Genomic DNA, 19,568 nt, shown 5'->3' on the forward strand with positions numbered 1-19,568 from the left:
CATGGGGGGCATGGGGAGGGGGGAGCAATCGAACTCTGGTTCGGACCAGGCAATCGCACCAAATGTGAAACCGCCCTTAGTCTGCTGGGTGCCGAGCTTTGATGAAACATTTGCATTACATGAGAGGAAAATATTTCCATGTATTACTGTCACTTGATGATTAATGAAACCATGTCAAAAAACTAGCATTTGAAAATGACTTATGAGTTTTAAAAATGGCTGTATCAAAAATTTACACATTTTCGTGACATTCCGCGTTGTACAGTAATTTCCATTTTTATGCGTGGATTTTGTGATTCCGTCCACGTTTTCTACATCTCGGAAATTATAGGGCCCCAAAGATGGCGTCGTTACTGGAACCTAGTTATTGCAGTTTAGAAAGTTTTAAATATTTTTCTTACAAAATCACATCGATTACCGGCAGAAGACCTTTATTAAATCGTGTGGATTACCTTTTATGGATGGATGCACTGTTTGTAGTCAGAAGTTGTTTCCTGATCTGTAAATGTAAGAACATTTACTAAAATAACTTCAAATGTGTTTGTCTGAAAGATGATGGACATATGTACTCGGATTGCTTGAGAGTGAGTAAATCATGGGGTAATGTTGATATTTGGCTGGGGTATCCCTTTAATTTTAGTGCAACTAGTCTTAAAACTATTAGCAAATAAAAATATCTTTTAAAACTATCTTTTGTTTACAAAAATATACAAACATTTTGAAAATAAGTGGCAAGTTTTCCGACAAGTTGTATCATCACCAAGATGTGTTTACACGTTAAGATATCTCAGTTAGAAACCCAGGTGTGTTATACTGCTTTCACTTTTACAGTCCATTTAACAGCGCAAGGAAAACAGCATTTGCTGCATGATGCTGAGAACAGCGAGATGTAGCTCTCCACTGAATATGAATTTCCTTTATGCATGAATCTAGCAATCGCATCAGTAACTATTGAAGTATTAATCGTCTTTGCTGCACAGCTCACATACTCTTGACCTTTGCACTGTACTATCTCACTTAGTTTCTGATTAAAAAGAAAGACTGTGTGACAAATTGTGACTTTGTATAAGCAGTGGGCGAGTAAAGTACTTTGCTTTCATTGTCAAACACAGTATGTTTTATTTGCAAGATCTCTTAAACTTAGAAAACTTCTGATATTATTATTCAGTACATAAGAAGCACCTTTGGTGCTAGTAGAAACTTGATTTTTACATTTTATAAGTAATTTGAGAATCCAGGATTTTAGGGGCTTTTTACACCTGGTCACTTCATGCGTTTTCTCTGATTGGATAGCTATCTGATCGTAAAAAGACCAGGTCGTCCTCCGAAATGTTTTCGAGATGGATTTAAATCCAGTAAGGGCTGCCTATTGTTGCATAAACATCATCTTAAGTTTTTTAAGGCGGAGTAATAGTTTATTTGCATTTTGGGTGGGGGTAAAAGATCGGATTCATATCCGTTTTGCTAAGACGCATTTATGTGGCCAAATGTAAATGGAACAGTTTTAACAAATCAGATAGCTATCCGATTAGAGAAAACACATGAAGTGACCAGGTATAAAAAGGCTCTTAGAGAAGTTGAGGAGTAATTTGTTAGTTTGTTTATGCATTTGAGCAGTGCATTTAATGACAGAGCGATGGTGTTGATATCTTGAAAGGGAAGACCAATAGGGTCTTTGAATAAACACCTGTGTCCTGTTAATGTGTTCTGTGTGCTGAGTTTGCAGTAAATGGGTTAATAACAAGCCATGGTGGTGTTTATTTCTCAGCATGACAGCTGCCACACCACAGGCACGTTTAGGAATGTCTGGATTTCACAGAGTGACTAAACAAGGACAGAAAGATGACCAATCATAAGTCACTTTATTAAAGTCTGATGGTTATTTTACCTCTGTTGTAAATGTAAATAGAGTCACTTATTCTTGGCCTCTTCCGGATGCTATCTTTTCGAAGAAACAATGAATGAGATGTGAGTTTGTGGGGGGAGTCCCACCCTGTACACACAGACATACCCACAGCAGGTATTTATGCTTTGTGCCCTGTGTTTGTTTGATGAAGGAATCCTTAATTTGGCTTTTGACTAGATGGCTTTATCTTAACTGTCTAGGATTTCTTTGTTAAGTTCATACCCAGCTTTCAGTCCTGTGTATGCGCAATGGTATCGTGAGCAGTACAGACCATACTGTGTTATTATTTTTATATTATATATTATTATTAACGGTTTATGTTGCCAACAGACAAATCAAGCAAAAAAGTATCACTAATAAGTACATTCTAGGAGAAGAAACTCATGACACATAATCATTCGAAAGTAAATTGTGATGTAGCAGTCTCAACGATACACTCGTTTTGCCCTGGACAACACTAACATATTCCCCCTACAAAACATTTTCAAATGCATTATTTTAGCAAATTACAGAAATTAAGACCCGGCGGGGGATGTATACTGCTTGTGGACCGCATGCTAATTGCTAGAAGCTAGCGGGAGGTCCGGACCGTATCTTGGGAAAGTGATAAGAGACTTGTGGGTACGTTAGGCTCGTCGGAAAAGCCGGGTCGGTAAGGTTTGTTTGGCAAAACACTTTTAGTTTGGCAAAGCACTAATACTTAGTTCATGTAGAATTGTAAAATAAAGCAGTTAAATTTATCTATATAGCCTACTGTCTACAAACATTAATAATATTAACATTACTATATATCATTTAAAAGGTATAATTTACGGGATTAGCATCAATGTATGGTCTCTGTTTTGAGATACAGATGCTCTAGCATCATAAATGTAGTATTTTGACAACATGCAGAATATAAATGTGACTTACCTTTGTGTTGATATAACGATCGCGGATCGAATCCAGTCTGTTTCAGATGTGTGAATAACCCATGAAAACCATCTTGAATAATGACCATTTTTGTCCACAAATGCGTATAATCCGTGAAATATAGATATATAGTCAGTTGTTTACATCAGATTTCCCATGAATGTTTTGTAGTAGAATATAATATATAATCTGAGGACTATTTAAAAAGTTACTGTATATGAGATTACACTTTAGGTTCCGATAACCACGCGTTAAAACTTTGTTTTTAAAAGTAGGCGGGAGTATAATACATAATATCCAAATAGCGCTGTTATTTCTGTGAGACATGATAACAGTAGAGGATATCAGCGAAGTGACTGCTCTCTGTAGCTACCTGGTGGGTGGAGACCTGGGTAGTGTGGTGGTGGGCGGGAAAATTCTAATGGAATGTGACGACAAGGCTTGTTACGTCACAATGGAGCTGATTTTGAAACCGTGCAATCTGAGACTCAATGCAGAGGATTTTCAGAAATCTGTATCTCACTCAAAACAGCATGGATGGATTTTTTTCAAGTTTGTATGCGTGTGGAAACATCAGAGACACAAAATAACACCCCAAAACCCAGAAAAGTGAGTTTTTGATAATATGGGCACTTCAAGTTCCCATTTCAAGCACCAGGTAAAATTGAAGACATAGACGCATAAAACAGCAAAAAGGAATAAAATGGAATGAAATGGCTAAGACAACATGTAAAACCAATTAAAACTCAAATATACATAAAATCACAATATAGATATATATTGAGTGGTAAAACTTGTGTGACGGTGTCATACGCTGAATATTACTGTATTCATCCTACTTCCTGTGGTGCTGTGTTAATTCAACAAACAGGATGCTTGGTGGAAGTTAACTTCACATAGTTCACTCTGTATGTTATTTATTTGCTGTACATGTTTGAAGCAGTCATACTACTGCACAGTCAAATTAATGCAGCATGAAGTTAAAACAATTTCCTCGATTATCTGTTTTGCAATTAAAATGTGCAAAAATTGAAATACAATTAATTGCACAGCCCTAATTCAACGTACTATTTTAAGTTTTGACCTTTCTAAATAAGGAATAATTGATGACAGACCATTCAATTATTCAAAAATAATGCACACCCAAGGTGGAATTGCACTGCGGGTGTGCATTATTTTCAATTAATACAAAGGAGTCAATTATCCAGCAATTTCAGCTTATACCACTGTTACTACAAACATTGCCTGGTGCCTATTTTTAAGACATTTGACAAGTTAGATGTGTTGTTTACAGAAAAATAATCAACACCCATGAAACATTTCTCAGCCAATCAGTATAAAGAATTCAACAGGCCCGTGGTATAAGTTTAAGTAACATAAACATATATGAAGAGTTTCGTTGCAAAACGAGATAAATCCATTTTTTAACATTTTTGTCAAAACATGTTTATTATTATGTTATCATGTTATTATTTTGTTTTATAGGGCTACTTAGCTGTATTTTTTAAGTTATGAAGGTTTAAATCAAAACAAACCAACTGCAGTTGAATTGAAATTAATTGGAATGCACAACCAAGAAACAAGATTTCTGAACAATTAAAAAAACGGTGGTTATCTTGTTTTGCAACGAAACTCTTCATATGTTGATTTGACCAAAATGCTGCATATTTTACAGTGTGTAATTTTCTCAAAATTGCTCTTTCAGCAATGGGACAACATATACAGTAAATGTGCTTTTACAAGTGTATAATATAGGTGTATAATAATTTTTATGATAGCTGACTACATGCCACAAATGCTGGACAGAGTTCAACTTGTACATGGAGCATTTCTCTGACTATTTTTAGGTGTTACAAGCTTTAATGAAAAGACTTTTGTAAGGCAGTTTTGGGTATGCTTGTGTGTGTGCAGAAAGCTTGACTGTGCTTGGTGTGTTTGGATCAGGCTTTGCTGAGTGGGCAGATCTTGTTGTTGTTTGCCGAATACCAGATGAAACAGAGGCTCTTTTGTATGGGGCCAGCACTGGCTCCCTGATGTAGTCCTCAGTCTAAGATGAGACCACTGTCTGTATAACGCTGTTATCTCAGTGCTGTAGGGCTTGATCATGTTTGCTCCAGTGTTGTAGTGTACTGCACTACATGCACAACTGCCTGAACTGATAACAGAGACCCTCTTGTGCTTTTAACTCACCTCGTTAACAGTCTTGTGATTTTCACTTGAGATGCATGGTTATCTTGAGCTAAGCTATCATATTCTCTTAAGGCTGGTTGCATGCTTTTCTGTAACTTTCTGTGTGGCTTTAAGCAACTTTAAGTCAGCACTGCCCAAGCAGGTACTCTTCTCTACTTTTACTATTCTTCTTCCAACACTTTTGATAAAAACCTTTAATAAATAAATTAAAAAACTTTATTTTAATCTTATTATGTTTTTCATGTTCTCAACTTTAGTTTGTGTGTAATGTTGTACATGGCTACAAAGCTCAACGTTACAGTCGCAAAGACATAAAGCTCAAAGTTCACTTTAAAGACACACAATCTCTTTAACTGTTTCTTTTGTGTATTGTGAGAACAAAGTTATGATTCTTTTTCTATATTATTCTTCTTCCTGTTCCATTGTGGTCTATGGCAACCCATAGAACCGTACCTAGGAAAGTTATGAAATTTGGCACACTGACAGAGGACCGTCCAAATAATATCCACAGCAATTTTGGAGTCTCTATCTCAAACCCACTAGCGCCACCAACAGTCCAAAGTTGCACTTATGACCCTATGACGTCATTTTCCGTCATGAAAATTTTTCCGCCATTTGGAATTATTCTTAAAACATACTTTTGCGAACTCGTCCTAGAGTTTTTACCCGATTGCCACAAAAATTGGTATGCAGCATCTAGAGACACTCAAGGCAAAAGTTATTAAAAGAATTTCGATAAACCAATCGGTTGTCGTATAGCGCGTCAACGAAATTTACGTAGAGCCCAAACAACAGATTTTAGGCTGTATCTTCGCCAAACTTAGGCCTATTGACACGAAACTTGGTACTTGAGGTGCCAGTCAGGAACTGAGGGTGCATGCACAGTTTCGTTGCAGTGCCACCTAGTGGCCAGATGAATGTTTTATATGCCTCTAGCTTTGGCTGTGATCGACGTATTTTCATGGGACTTGTTTCCTTGGAGTTTTGAATAGTTGCCGAGTCCAACGATACCAAACATGCCAGGATTCGCCTTACGGTTAGCCCTGTGCATCAAAATAGCGCTTAAAAAACACGCGCAAATATCTCCGCGGTCGTTATTCCGATCGACTCGAAAATGCCATAGGAAGGACAATGCATTATCTTCTCAACAAAAAGTTCTATTGGCGTTATATTAAAATTTCCATGAGAAATGGCCGAAAATTGCAAAAAATGAAAAATTACCTTTAAATTTTGTTTTTTTGCACATAAATGGCTATAACTCTGCAACAAAATGTGATTTTTACACCAGATTTGATACGCTAATGTATGAGCACATTCTGAGGCCACACAAAAAAGTGTATGCTTGCACCACTAGATGGCCTTATAATTGAACAAAAACTTTGATGTCAAGCCAGCTTTATGGTCATACAACTGTTTCTTCACTAAACTAAAGTGTATAGTCATAAAACTAGCTAGATGTAACACAATCATGACCTAATATTGCATGCACAATTTTGTCATTGCGCCACCTACTGGTTTTGAGACAGAATATTTTTTTTTGTCTAAAACTACTGCAACAACACATCTATAACCACGAGTCATCATGGATTATTCCTTTCATGTCTTGGACTATGATCATTGGTGGTTGCCAATTAACTCCCTAGCAACCAATTAGAATACCTTATCAACCGTTTTTTGCAAGAGCTATATCTCTGCATCAGAACACCGTAGAGACATGGGGGTAGGCTCATTAGATTAGACTTACACCACTGTAACATTTTGCGACCCAAGTATTCCCACTGAAAGCACCACTCACATTTCATTTAGTGTATTAGTTGTCAATGCTATTCGAGAAGAGAGGGAGTGATTTTACTGAATAAGAACACAGCTTTTTTGCTGAAAACTGTTATATTATTTTGTCTTAAATCAAGAAATTTTCCTAGGTTCTTTAAACTGCTCATCCGAACTCAACTTTACTTTCTTCTGTACCCCTTTTGGCTTGACCCCGGTAATTGCTGCTTGCAGCTATATTTTAAATAATTCCTGTCAGTGTTTCCCACAGGATTTTGAGAGACTTGTGGCGGTGATGTCGTCACACGCTAATTAGCATATATGTGACGTCATCACGTGTTTGCGTTTGATCGACTTTTGCCACCTGAAATATGTTTCACTTCTACTCTTTGATCTGTCACGTTATATTGCATTTTAACACATCTGATTGCTATTTTTTTACATATTATCAGTTCTGTTGTCAGACTTAAAATGAGTAGACTATAGCGCTATTCGGATGGAATTAGTTTTACGGTTGTAGATAGCGTAATGTAATTTTACCACAGGACGTCTGTGATGGTCAATTCGGACGGGATTAGAAATCTCAGTAAAACATTCAGAAGTGGGAGGGGTAACTCGATTGCGCAGCAGGTCACCTCTCTCGTCGTCATGTGCACATTACCTTGCTTCCTAATATCAACATGACACAGACGAGAAAAACTCGAAACGCTGTGTTTAATTTCAGTTTGGGGAGAACGTCAGTTTCAGGAACAGTTCCGTTTCTCTGAGAAGTGAATTTGACTTTTTAAAGTTCGTGTTATTCAGGAACTGACAAGTCACTAAGCGCTTTTATATTTGAAAGAAACCCGCAAAATAACAGGAAATTACGAAATGTACGTGTATATTTACAGCTGGTCTATAAATCACCATACATTTACATTGAAGTCTATGCTGTTGCTCTTCTCATCAATGTCTTGTTATGAGCCCTTTTTTATTTTAATGTGAGTTTTATTGTCGCGTATAGCGCAGACAATTGGGTGCAAATTCAGAAATATGAGAGAATACACAGTAACTGTTACACAAAGTTACTACAAAACACATGCGCAGGAATACAGCATCATAGAGATGGAGAGAACGGGTGTGTGTGTGGGAAACACTAATGCTAACCTTTCGTCAAGTCATGATGAACTCAGCCGTCTTCCCTGTCAGTAAATCTGTGACTGTTGACGTTTACGCGAAAAAGAAAGTATAAGGAGGAACGGACATTGAAACAACGCCACCTTTTCACTGTTATGTGAAAGAGAGAGAGAGAGGCGTGCGCTGCATGCAACAATAGAGAAAGGGAGGGGGCGCGCTGGGTGCTTGCAACAATGAATTAAGACGTTTTTAAACAGTAAAATATAAATGTAAATAAGGATTAGGGCTGCACGATTTGGGTAATTTTTCCCATTGCGGTTATTGATGCTAATATTGCGATTGCGATTATACTAAATGGTATCTTGAGTCAACTTGATGGGTTTTAAGGAAAATCCACACACAGTTTAGCTAAAATGTGTATTTGTAAAACTAGAAATGTTTTCGTATTGCCACGTGATGTAGCAACTGCTCAGTGTCAGTAATCCTAAATCCAAAATACCGCCATACAACAGACATAGAGGGTTTTTTTTAGCTACCAGATCACTGTCAACCTCCTCTGCATCCATCTTCGCTCTGGTATAAGTGACGACGCACACCACACACGTGCATGCCACACGTGCACTGCCTTTTTTTGTTTGTTTTTCTTTCTTTTTTTAAACAGCAAGGAAAATCATCAAATTGTTATCAGAAAGTTTGTGTTAACAAGTCCACACATTTATTTATTGCATAAATAATAGGCATGGAAGGGCTGCTGTAGAGAAGATGAAGAAAATGGGTGGCTTAAAGGACAAGTTCGGTATTTTACACGTAAAGCCCTGTTTTCAGATTGTTTTTTTAGATGAAATAGAACGGTTTTGACTGAAATTTGGACATATGTTGCTGGCCGAGAATTTTCGGTTTCTGTGGTATTATGTGGCACAGGAACAATCCTTCCTAAAATGCATTAAACTTTCATTTACAAAGACTTGAAACACACCGAGTGGTCAGGGGTGTTCACTGATGCTCACACAAAAATCACTGCAAAAGATGCTTTCCAACAGGTGTTTTAGCATTCGTTGTAAACTTGTGGACCTATTTTACCCGTATTTTCTTCCATTGAGAGCTTGAATAATAGACATTCCAACCCAGTTGGTGGCGATAATCCACCTTTGCCAATTGCAAGAATACAAACAACTCAATTTCAGTTCCCGGCAGCAGAGTTATACCCTACTTCACAGCCATCTAATACAAGTCAATGGAGTTGGACAAAAACTACATTAAAACTTGTTGGAAAGCATCTTTTGCAGAGATTTTTGTGTGAGCATATCAGTGAACACCCCTGACCACTCGCTGAGTTTCACGTCTTTGTAAATGAAAGTTTAATCCATTTTAGGAAGGATTGTTCCTGTGCACCTATGCAGCCATTGTGGGGGGGGGGGTTGATACCACAGAAACCAAAATTTCTCGGGCTAGCTGCATATGTCCAAATTTCAGTCAAAACCGTTCTATTTTATCATAGACAATCTGAAAACAGGGCTTTTAGTGTAAAATACAGAACTTGTCCTTTAAGTGGTGTGTTGTCCCCATGCAATAGAAACGAAATAAATAATTTCACTCCATTCACTTTAAAGTTAACTATATTAGTGTCCACATCACCGGACGATAACAATAACTTTGTTAGTTCACTCACGCTTGCGGTACAAATCATTTACCTTCAATAGCATTAACTATTTTTTCATATTTTCTGCAATAAAAACTTTTGCAATTGTTTACATGCCATTAAATGTGTAAATACGCTGTTCTTGTTGCTATTAGACCGGCGTTAACCAGCAGAAGTCCTCAACATGCTGCGTTTTGTGTAACTCTAAACAGTATATCAGTTTATGTAATCCAATATCTTACCTTTTGGCGTAGTCAATGTAGTAGAATAAAAAGCATTACATAGTCAATTTCACAGCAACTGGATAGTCATTTTATGTTATGGACCTCAGCAATGAGATTCTCCACAGTGTCATCTGTCATTTTAAATACGCGTGCACTTGAAGTTCAAATTAATTTGACTGGCTGTCAATGGTTTATTGTTCATAACAAAATCTGTGTATAACTGTTTTAATATTTTCAGCTGTATTGTAATTCATAATTGTGCCCAAAAGCGGACCGAGTGCTCTCTTGCAAGCAGCTCAAAACAAAGCATTTATAACACTACCTCCATCAGGATATATGTTAAAAACAAGTTGGTAGTGTTTATAATCTGTGGCAATAATAAGGGGCACTAAATGGCCTAAGTACCAAAAGCTTAAGATGAAAAATGTAAATTAAATGAAGATGTTAAAACTGAGAAATACTTAAGAGATGGTTGTTCATATTTATATATATTTATACGTATATTTAGATAAATTGTTCTATTCTATCACAATTATACCTCATAAAATTGTTTTTATTATTATGAAAATAAAGTAACTCTTTATAACATATTGTATTGCCAAAGTTTTACTATACATGTCGTGGTTACAATATGGTTCCTTTAGTGAGACAATGGTAAATTTGTAGTTGCCATAGTAGTTTCACTGGCCCATCTGAAGAAAAACTAAGGCGTGATGATGTTCTGATGCTACTTTGTGTTGGTTTAAGGCTTGTTTACTTTGAGACTTGATTACACTGTCATTTTTAATAATAGTACCATGGTGAGGGCATAAAATATAAACGGCTCGTCATTTTGGTGAGATGTACGTGCCAGACAGAGGCTCGCAGTGAAGGGCCAGGCAAAAGTCTAAACAAGGCCTTAAGCTCATAAGGGTCTGGTTGTTTAACAAATTACTCTCACATTACATCACATTACGTCCCCCTTGTATGAAAAATAATATCAAATAATAATTACAATAATTGTTTAGTATATTATTATACTTATTAGTGATGCACCGATGTATCGGCCACCGATATTTATCGGCCGATTTTTGATGAATTTGAAACCATCGGCATATCGGCAATAGCACGAGAAAGGCCGATACCGATTGTTTATTAATTAACTGCATAAAGAAATCCATTATATGTAAAAAATGAGTTGATGTTGTTAATAAAATAAATAAAATAAAAAATAAAATAAAACCACCTTTGAAGGTTGTCATGCTGTCTTATTATATTTGTTTTAGGTTAATTTGTGCCTCTCTTATTATGTTGGTCAGTTGAATGTTAATTAGATCCAATCCATGTTCAGTAAAAATAATTTGATGCAGAAATAAATTAGCTAATAGACCAACTGTATAGTATTTTATACAAGTGTTTAATATCGGCATCGGTATCGGCCAGAAGTTGTCTGTTTAAATCGGAATCGGTATCGGCCCAAAAAAATCCTATCGGTGCATCCCTAATACTTATATATACATACAGTTGTGTTCAAAATTATTCAACCCCCCAATGCTGTTAAGGGTTTTAGGGAATTTAGTGTACATTTGTAATTGTATTCAGAATGAAATCCTACAATGACTTCTTAAAGAACCATATGCAACTAAATTGACATCAATTGGTTTTGTAATATAGTAGTAAATGTTTCTTTTGTGAATTCTTCATTGACACAATTATTCAAGCCCTTAAAGAACTACCACTCTGAAGAACAGAGGTTCATTGAAGTGTTTTCAATCAGGTATTGAAAACACCTATGGATGTCAGGGAACAGCAATAAAGCCTAATAAGCACCAATTAGGCAGCTTTAAAATGACTGTGATACTCAACTCCTTCTAAACATTTACTGGTGTGGTTACAAACATGGTGAAGTCAAAAGAATGGTCCAGGAAGACAAGAGAAAAGGTGATTAATCTTCACAGGAAGGGCAATGGCTATAAGAAGATTGCAAAGATGTTAAACATACCAAGAGACACCATAGGAAGCATCATTCGCAAATTCAAGGCAAAGGGCACTGTTGAAACGCTTCCTGGTCGTGGCAGAAAAAAGATGCTAACTGCGACTGCTGTGCGCTATTTGAAGCGTAGAGTGGAAAAAAGTCCCCGTGTGACTGCTGAGGAACTGAGAAAAGATTTGTCAGATGTGGGTACTGAAGTTTCTGCTCAGACAATACGGCGCACCCTGCGTACTGAAGGCCTCCATGCCAGAACTCCCAGGCGCACCCCCTTGCTGTCTCCAAAGAATAAGAAGAGTCGACTGCAGTATGCCAAAAGTCATGTGGACAAACCACAGAAGTTTTGGGATAGTGTTCTGTGGAAAATTAAAACTGTTTGGGCCCATGGATCAACGCTATGTTTGGAGGAGGAAAAACAAGGCCTATGAAGAAAAGAACACCTTGCCTACTGTGAAGCATGGTGGGGGGTCAATCATGCTTTGGGGCTGTTTTGCTTCTGCAGGTACAGGGAAACTTCAGCGTGTGCAAGGTACCATGAATTCTCTTCAGTACCAGGAGATATTGGATGACAATGTGTTGCAGTCCGTCACAAACCTGAGGCTTGGGAGACGTTGGACCTTTCAACAGGACAATGATCCCAAGCATACCTCCAAATCCACTAGAGCATGGTTGCAGAAAAAAGGCTGGAACATTTTGAAGTGGCCATCGCAGTCACCAGACTTAAATCCGATTGAGAACCTCTGGTGGGACTTAAAGAAAGCAGTTGCAGTGCGCATGCCTAAGAATGTGACTGAACTGGAGGCTTTTGCCCATGATGAATGGGCGAAGATACCCGTAGATCGCTGCAAGACACTTGTGTCAAGCTATGCTTCCTTTTACAGTTAAAACAGCTTTTAAACGTGATGTTGTACTAAGTACTAAGATTGAATGTCACTTGGGGGTTGAATAAAACTGATAATGATGTGAGCACAGAAAAGACATTTGTGGTTATTTCATTATAAATGTTATGTTATATTTGTCTGACCTACACATGCCTCTTTGATGTAATTGTAAGCAGGATGACTGAATGATCAAAATCAATGTCAAACCGGCCAAAACAATCAATTTCAGTTGGGGTTGAATAATTTTGAACACAACTGTATATATCATATTGTATTATATCATATATGTATATTTATTTATATATATACATACATATACATATATATATATATATATATATATATATATATATATATATATATATATATATATATATATATATATATATATATATATATATATATATATATATATATATATATATATATATATATATATATATATATATATATTCCTTCTCTCTCTTCCCGTAAACACACAGAGTTGATAATGTTGATTTTTTTTTCTCTTTTGCAGGCAGTTGTGTGAAGTGCAGTAAGGCTGTTTATGGAGCCAGTCAGGCGTGTCAGGCCATGGGCAGCTTGTACCATGACAGTTGCTTCACCTGTAGTGCTTGTTGTAAGTTTATATTTATTCCGATTATTAAACACCATGTTAACATTACTGTTTTGAGAGCCATCGTTGAATTGTTTGCTGCTGATATTTATGTGCCTATTTTTGTTGGATGTGTTTTTGAGTTGACATATGACGCAGGACATAAGTTTGAAAATAACAACAATGGCATCTGCAGTTAGCATTGCAACTGATACACTGACTAGATAGCTGCACGGTATGAAAGAACTGCTGATCCAATTTCTCCATCTGCAAAATAATACCGTGGACAATCAGCCCTAAAGATTGAATGTGAGGGAAAATCTAAATAAAGCCACAATACCTTGCAAAATCTGCATTTTATATATATATTAATCCTTATAATTTGTTATATCTAATTAATAATTTAAATAATAGTTAAAATACATAATAATACTTATTTGTGGTTATAATTTTCAAGAGCATGATGATTTATAGCACACGATGAACTCTACATAGCTATAGTGTTATAGAAGTATCATTTATATTTTTTATCTAATCTTGTATATAGTGCTTTTCACAATTGTTCCAATGCAGCTTTACATAGAAACAACGAAAATACAGAAAATCAAGAAACAACTAAAGCATGGCAGTTTTTAAATATACATTCTTAAAAATAAAGGTTCTTCACAACGATGCCATAGAAGAACCATTTTTGGTTACGCAAAGAACAATTTAGTCAAAGAACCATTTCTTTTATATCTTTTTATTATCTGAAGAACCTTTTTTGAACACAAAGAACCTCTTCAGATGTTATAGATGTTTTCTTTATAGAACCATTTAAACAAAAAAGTTCCTCTGTGGCATCATGAACCACCTTTATTTTTTAAGAGTATTTTAGAATGGAGTATATGAAGTTACATGGATATATATTCAAGCGTCAACAACTTTTATCGGGTACGTGTGCACACACCTGAAAGCTATGCAACTAAACCGGTAGCTGTATATTGATATTGAAAAGCAACACAATTTAGTGGCACTGTGACAACCACAGTACAGGCATAATGACAATATGATATTAATAAATACCACTTACCATTTATAAGTAGGGATGCACCGATAGGATTTTTTTGGGCCGATACCGATTCCGATTTAAACAGACAACTTCTGGCCGATACCGATGCCGATACCGATTTTAAACACTTGTATACAATACTATACAGTTGGTCTATTAGCTAGTTTATTTCTGCATCAAATTATTTTTACTGAACATGGATTGGATCTAATTAACATTCAACTGACCAACATAATAAGAGAGGCACAATTTAATACAAATATAATAAGACAGCATGACAACCTTCAAAGGTGGTTTTTGCTATTCAGCATTTATTTTATTAACAACATCAACTCATTTTTTACATATAATGGATTTCTTTATGCAGTTAATTAATAAACAATCTGTATCGGCCTTTCTCGTGCTATTGCCGATATGCCGATGGTTTCAAATTCATCCAAAATTGGCCGATAAATATCGGTGGCCGATACATCGGTGCATCACTATTTATAGGTTAAATGGACTTCGTTGACGACGATGCCTAGCAGGTTGGTCCTATAAGATTCTTTGGCTATCATGTCTTGCCATATCCAAACATCCTTCTTGAATATGAAATTGTTTAACGCCAAAAGTTGCTCTTTTTTAAATAAACTTGCATTCAAAACTACTTAGAACACTATCTAAGGCTGCATTGAAAAGTAACTTTGCGTCTGCTGCCGTGTTGGATAAACAAAACTGCTTTGGTGTGTCGCATAGACGTCATCATCGTCTTGCTGCTCCCTCCTCGTTCTGTGATTGGTTCCCTATTTCAGGGGAAAAATTGGTCCATGGTTTCTATGCTAGACTTGCAGCATGAATAAATTTGCGCCCAAGGCAGCATGGGGAAACCCAGGCTAAACAAACCCCGAGTATTAACTCTTTCCCCGCCATTGACGAGATATCTTGTCAATCAAGAGAAAACGCTTCCCCGCCAATGACGAGTATTTCCGTCTTTCCGCAATTCCGCTATTATCCACTAGGTGGCGCCCTTCCGCAACTTTTTTAAAAACCGGAAGTATTGTCCTATGACAAGCAGCTGCATGTCCATGTCTGTTTTAAAGATCGCTCTGAATGGGATCTCTATGAAAAGTCCGTAACAAAAATGGAATTATCTCTGCTTTTTGCTCAAAATGTGGTGTTTTTGCAGAAACCTACCCATATTCAAAAGCTGATTACAAAAGAACTACTAAAGGTAGGATGAAACGGGTTGTTTTTGTTTGAAAGCAGAGGGTCTGTTCTTTCATTTGGTATATTGTATGTTTATATATTTGAAGAAGAACATTTTCTGGAAGGCATTAAACTTTTGTGAAAATCATGAAAAACGCTGGCGCTGGCTGGCAACTTTTTAAAAAAAACGCTGGCAGTGAAAGAGTTAACTGTTTTAAAACCGTGGATGCTTTAGTGTTTTATAAGTTGGGTAAGTCCGCCACCAAGTGGATAATAGCAGAAATATGTATTGCCATAAAAACTTTGGCAGGAAAGTTTTTACTCTTAATTGACAAGATAACTCGATAATGGTGGGGATAGAGTTAAGATTAATTAAATTTATACCACAGGGTTGTTGAATGCTTTATTCTGATTGGCTGAGAAATGTTGTACGGGTATGCATTATTTTTAAACACTTAAAGTGATAATGCGACACGACGCAAAGCTAAGTCTGCTTAATTTTGATATGCAGAAGTCATGGTCAGGTTTGCATAAACACTCATTTTAGGCCTTTAAAGAATCTTGTTTTCTTGCTTTTTATTTAGCTCATCTGTGGTTTCTGGAAATGAGAAGTATTTAAAGGAAAATATGGAATTTGCTGAGCTACTCCTCTGCAGGACTGCCTTTAGCCACAGTTTCGGTCTCTGCTTTGTTCTCGTTGTGTGTCCAGAGTCTTGTTATAAGTGCAGTTAATGTGTCTGTGTGTATTTCCACATGTTTACATGAGTTGTGTGACTAAAGATAGTGAGAATAGTTTTGCTGGACAGAGTAGTTATCCTGCTAGAGAGGAATGTCGGGGGAGCGCGTGACTGAGGTTGGTTAACGGGTTAGATGGGCAGATAGAGGTATGTCCAATGTGTTATGTCAGCTGGAGCCGGTGGGGTAAAAAGACAAACAGGTGTTTGATCTCTTAGGCCAGAAACATACCGTACCCAAGTACGCAGACACAGACTCTTAGCCATCGAATTACAAACTTGTGGTCTCATTGAACATACAGTAGTTAGGAAGTGTTTATGCAGAACTGTGGCTATAATAAATTCTATTTCAAATAGATAGATACCTTTAAATGTCTGCATCGTTAACCCAGATCTTTGGTATCTAAACTCTTAGAACGGATAAAAACAACACAATCAGTGCATTGTCCCCAAATATTATTGTGTTATTATTGAAACTAAACATTTTGTGTTACTTTAAACACAACTGATTTACACAAAATATGTGTAAATGACACACATTGTTTTAATTAGCATAACACAAATAGGTGTAAAAACGAATAATCTTTCTTAGAGTGTATCAACGTGTGGGCTTAATAGTAAGTAGTTATATTTAACAACATGTCCAAAACCCTTTTAAAGCCCCTTTGTCATTTTACATTCAGTTGCACTCTTTCTGTTTCATAAAATCAAATTGTTAGGTTGTACAACTGAATAATCACATTTGTTTAATATTTTGATTATAATTGAGTTGTTTTTATGCTTAAGATTAGCATTATTTACTACTTAAAATCCAAAATACTGCAAGAAAAACAGTGAAGACTGCGTAAGACCTAAAATCTCAACCGGCTATGAGTACATTCTTTGCGATCTCTTTATCCATCATTAGACCTCAGAGAGTTACACAGGAAGTGACATACAGTAAACAGCTGCACAAGCAATTGGAGAGAATGATGTACATTCAGACTCTCTGCCGACTGAAACAGAGGCGCTCCTGTGTGCGCTTTACTAACCACCGGCTCCTGGAGATCCTGTTTAAAACAGAGCCCCAGATGTTACTCCTTGACACTGTGTTAATGTGCTCATCAGGTTTCACCGTCTGAACTTAAATTGCTGTGTTTTGTGTAAAGTCTCAGTGTTTGGCAGACACTGCACTGTGGTTTGTGTGAAGAAAAAGAGTACCTATTGTTCAGGAGCTGTTATGGGAGGACAGCTTTGTATGTGACCAAGTCCAAACGCTCTCAATATCAGACCCACCAGAGATACACTGACATTTAATTGGTGTTTAAAGGTTCTTCTTAGGTCTCAAATGGTGCAGTTCATGTGGACTTCAGTCTCGTGGCCTTAAATCGGGCATGCTCGCTAAAGAGCAGGTTATACTTTCTTTCTGCGGCCGTCTCGCGCGTGCAAGCGTCTGCGCAGCTTTCAAAGTATACTCACTTCAGCAATACAAATGATTTCTTATTCAAATTAATACTCTGCCAGGCCGTCAGGGCAGCACTGATTTGTGACATTTACAGTATATTAAAAAATTTGGGATAGATGAAGAAAAGTAGTGGAGACGGTGGTGTGTGCAAACGCTGTCTATTGCCTTTGTGTAATTGTTTGTAGTGGAGTGTCCTGTTTTAATATTTTCTCGCGTACGTGTACTGTACTTGTATGACCGCGAACCCTCCTGATGATGAAAATGACGCAGGCGGCCCTAGTAAATCTTAGTTTTTAGTCTATGAGTCTGTAGGGTGTCCCATCTGTCATTTTTATGCTCTGAAGTGTGCTCATCAGCGCCCCCTTTGCACCCTTGATGCGTTTTTCAGCAAAGTCCACACTGCTGCAGGCTCCAAACACTTTTCCAACCAAGAGTCCTTGCGAAAGAGTCTTTTTCTATTTCCGGCATAACGCTCAAGTCTGTCCCAAAATACGACTCTGGTGCGCCCTTGTGGGCGGGGTCTCTAAGGTACATGATGTCATCAAAGTGTGGACTCTGAGGAAGTCCACAAATCTGGAGTGTGCCATTTGGGACAGGGCCCCTCTGTATGACTAAAATGGTTGGTGTGAAGGATTGGTAACTTTGTACTGATCGTTTTCTTGTTCTATCTTTGTTCTGTGTAAATAATGTAATGACATAGAGACATATTTAATAAATCATTTTTAAGTGTTTTATTAATCAAAATCAATGTCTTTATTTATAAATATGTCCTCATTGGTGTCAAATGACCTCTGCCAGTGATCTGACTTTTCTTTGTAAGCTTAGAATTTCTTCTCTTTATTTACATTGAACGGGTAAGTCCGAGGAGGCTTCCATGTCGTTCCACCATATTGATAAACTATAATAGCAGAGAGGGACAAAAAGCACTAGCCTACCAACGCGTTTTCAGTCAGAACACGTGAACCAGCTGAAACGGCCAAGGAGATCAGTGATTACATAACGGCTACCGTAGTGGCAAGCAACACGCATTTGGAAAAGCGAGGCGCTAAAGAGCACTGTTCGTTTGAATGCAAAATACAATTTCACCACTAGATGGGGGTAAATTAATCCTACTTATTGTCCCTATAAAACATCCTTCATTTTTGTAAAGATTCTGTTCCATTATAAATGAGTCCATCATTTTCACCTAGAGTGGTGACTTATTTTGTATACAGTACCTCAGACTGTGGTATGTGTCATTTTACATGTAGAAAAACAGTATGTGGCATTTGATGCATCTGGCTAAGCTGTGATTTTTCTAATCGTAAACTCTTTCAGATTGCCAAACAGACTTATTTAGCTTTGCTGTGATCTTATTTAGCCGTGAAATGGAGAAGCTTGCCCAAAAATAAAAATGTACTAACTTTGTCATTCATTACTTACTGTCCTAAAGTTAACACAAACACATACAGAAAAATGTTCATATAAAAATGCTGTCACTTTACTGACAGATATGAAGCTAAACATAAAGGTTAAATTAAAAGTAAAAGTCATTAAAATTGCTTCAGTGGGTTAATAAACATCTTCTAAAGTAGGATTTTTAATATTGAATAGTTAACTATTAATTGAAGGTAAGAATTTATGACCAATTAATATTATCAGTTGAAAGAAAAAATATTTGTTAATGCACGGTGTGTCGACACATGCCTACAGACTTTTCTATCCTTAATATGTGAATGGCCTGTGAATGACGTGAATTATTGCTGCCCTGATGGTCTGGTAAAGTGGTCGTTTGTATGAGAAATCATTTGTACTGCGTATGTGTCCGTGCTTGAGTATGGTTGGGAAGCTACATGGAGACGCTGATCAGCTCTGTCCTAGACCCTGACCATAAACATATCTCTTTTGGCACAAACAGAGAAAGAAGACACAAAAGCAAAACTCTTTTAAAATGTGTCCTGCTTTAGAAATGA

The 19,568-nt window shown here is 36.9% G+C and overlaps 1 protein-coding gene across 3 annotated transcripts in view; it reads left to right on the forward strand.

The window, feature by feature from the left end:
* The window catches only part of LOC129448117 (LIM domain-containing protein 1), a 43,794-nt gene that overhangs the window by 5,327 nt on the left and 18,899 nt on the right, over positions 1–19,568 (forward strand). For 2 of the 3 annotated variants that reach the window (XM_073871795.1, XM_055210230.2), the window contains one exon: positions 13,125–13,226. The exons of the other annotated variant lie outside the window; for it this stretch is intronic. In XM_073871795.1, the coding sequence (XP_073727896.1) occupies positions 13,125–13,226 (102 nt within the window). The remainder of the gene's footprint in view (positions 1–13,124; positions 13,227–19,568) is intronic. 3 annotated transcript variants of the gene reach the window in all.

Source organism: Misgurnus anguillicaudatus, chromosome 10 (genome assembly GCF_027580225.2).
Source record: "Misgurnus anguillicaudatus chromosome 10, ASM2758022v2, whole genome shotgun sequence".
Taxonomy (NCBI): domain Eukaryota; kingdom Metazoa; phylum Chordata; class Actinopteri; order Cypriniformes; family Cobitidae; genus Misgurnus; species Misgurnus anguillicaudatus.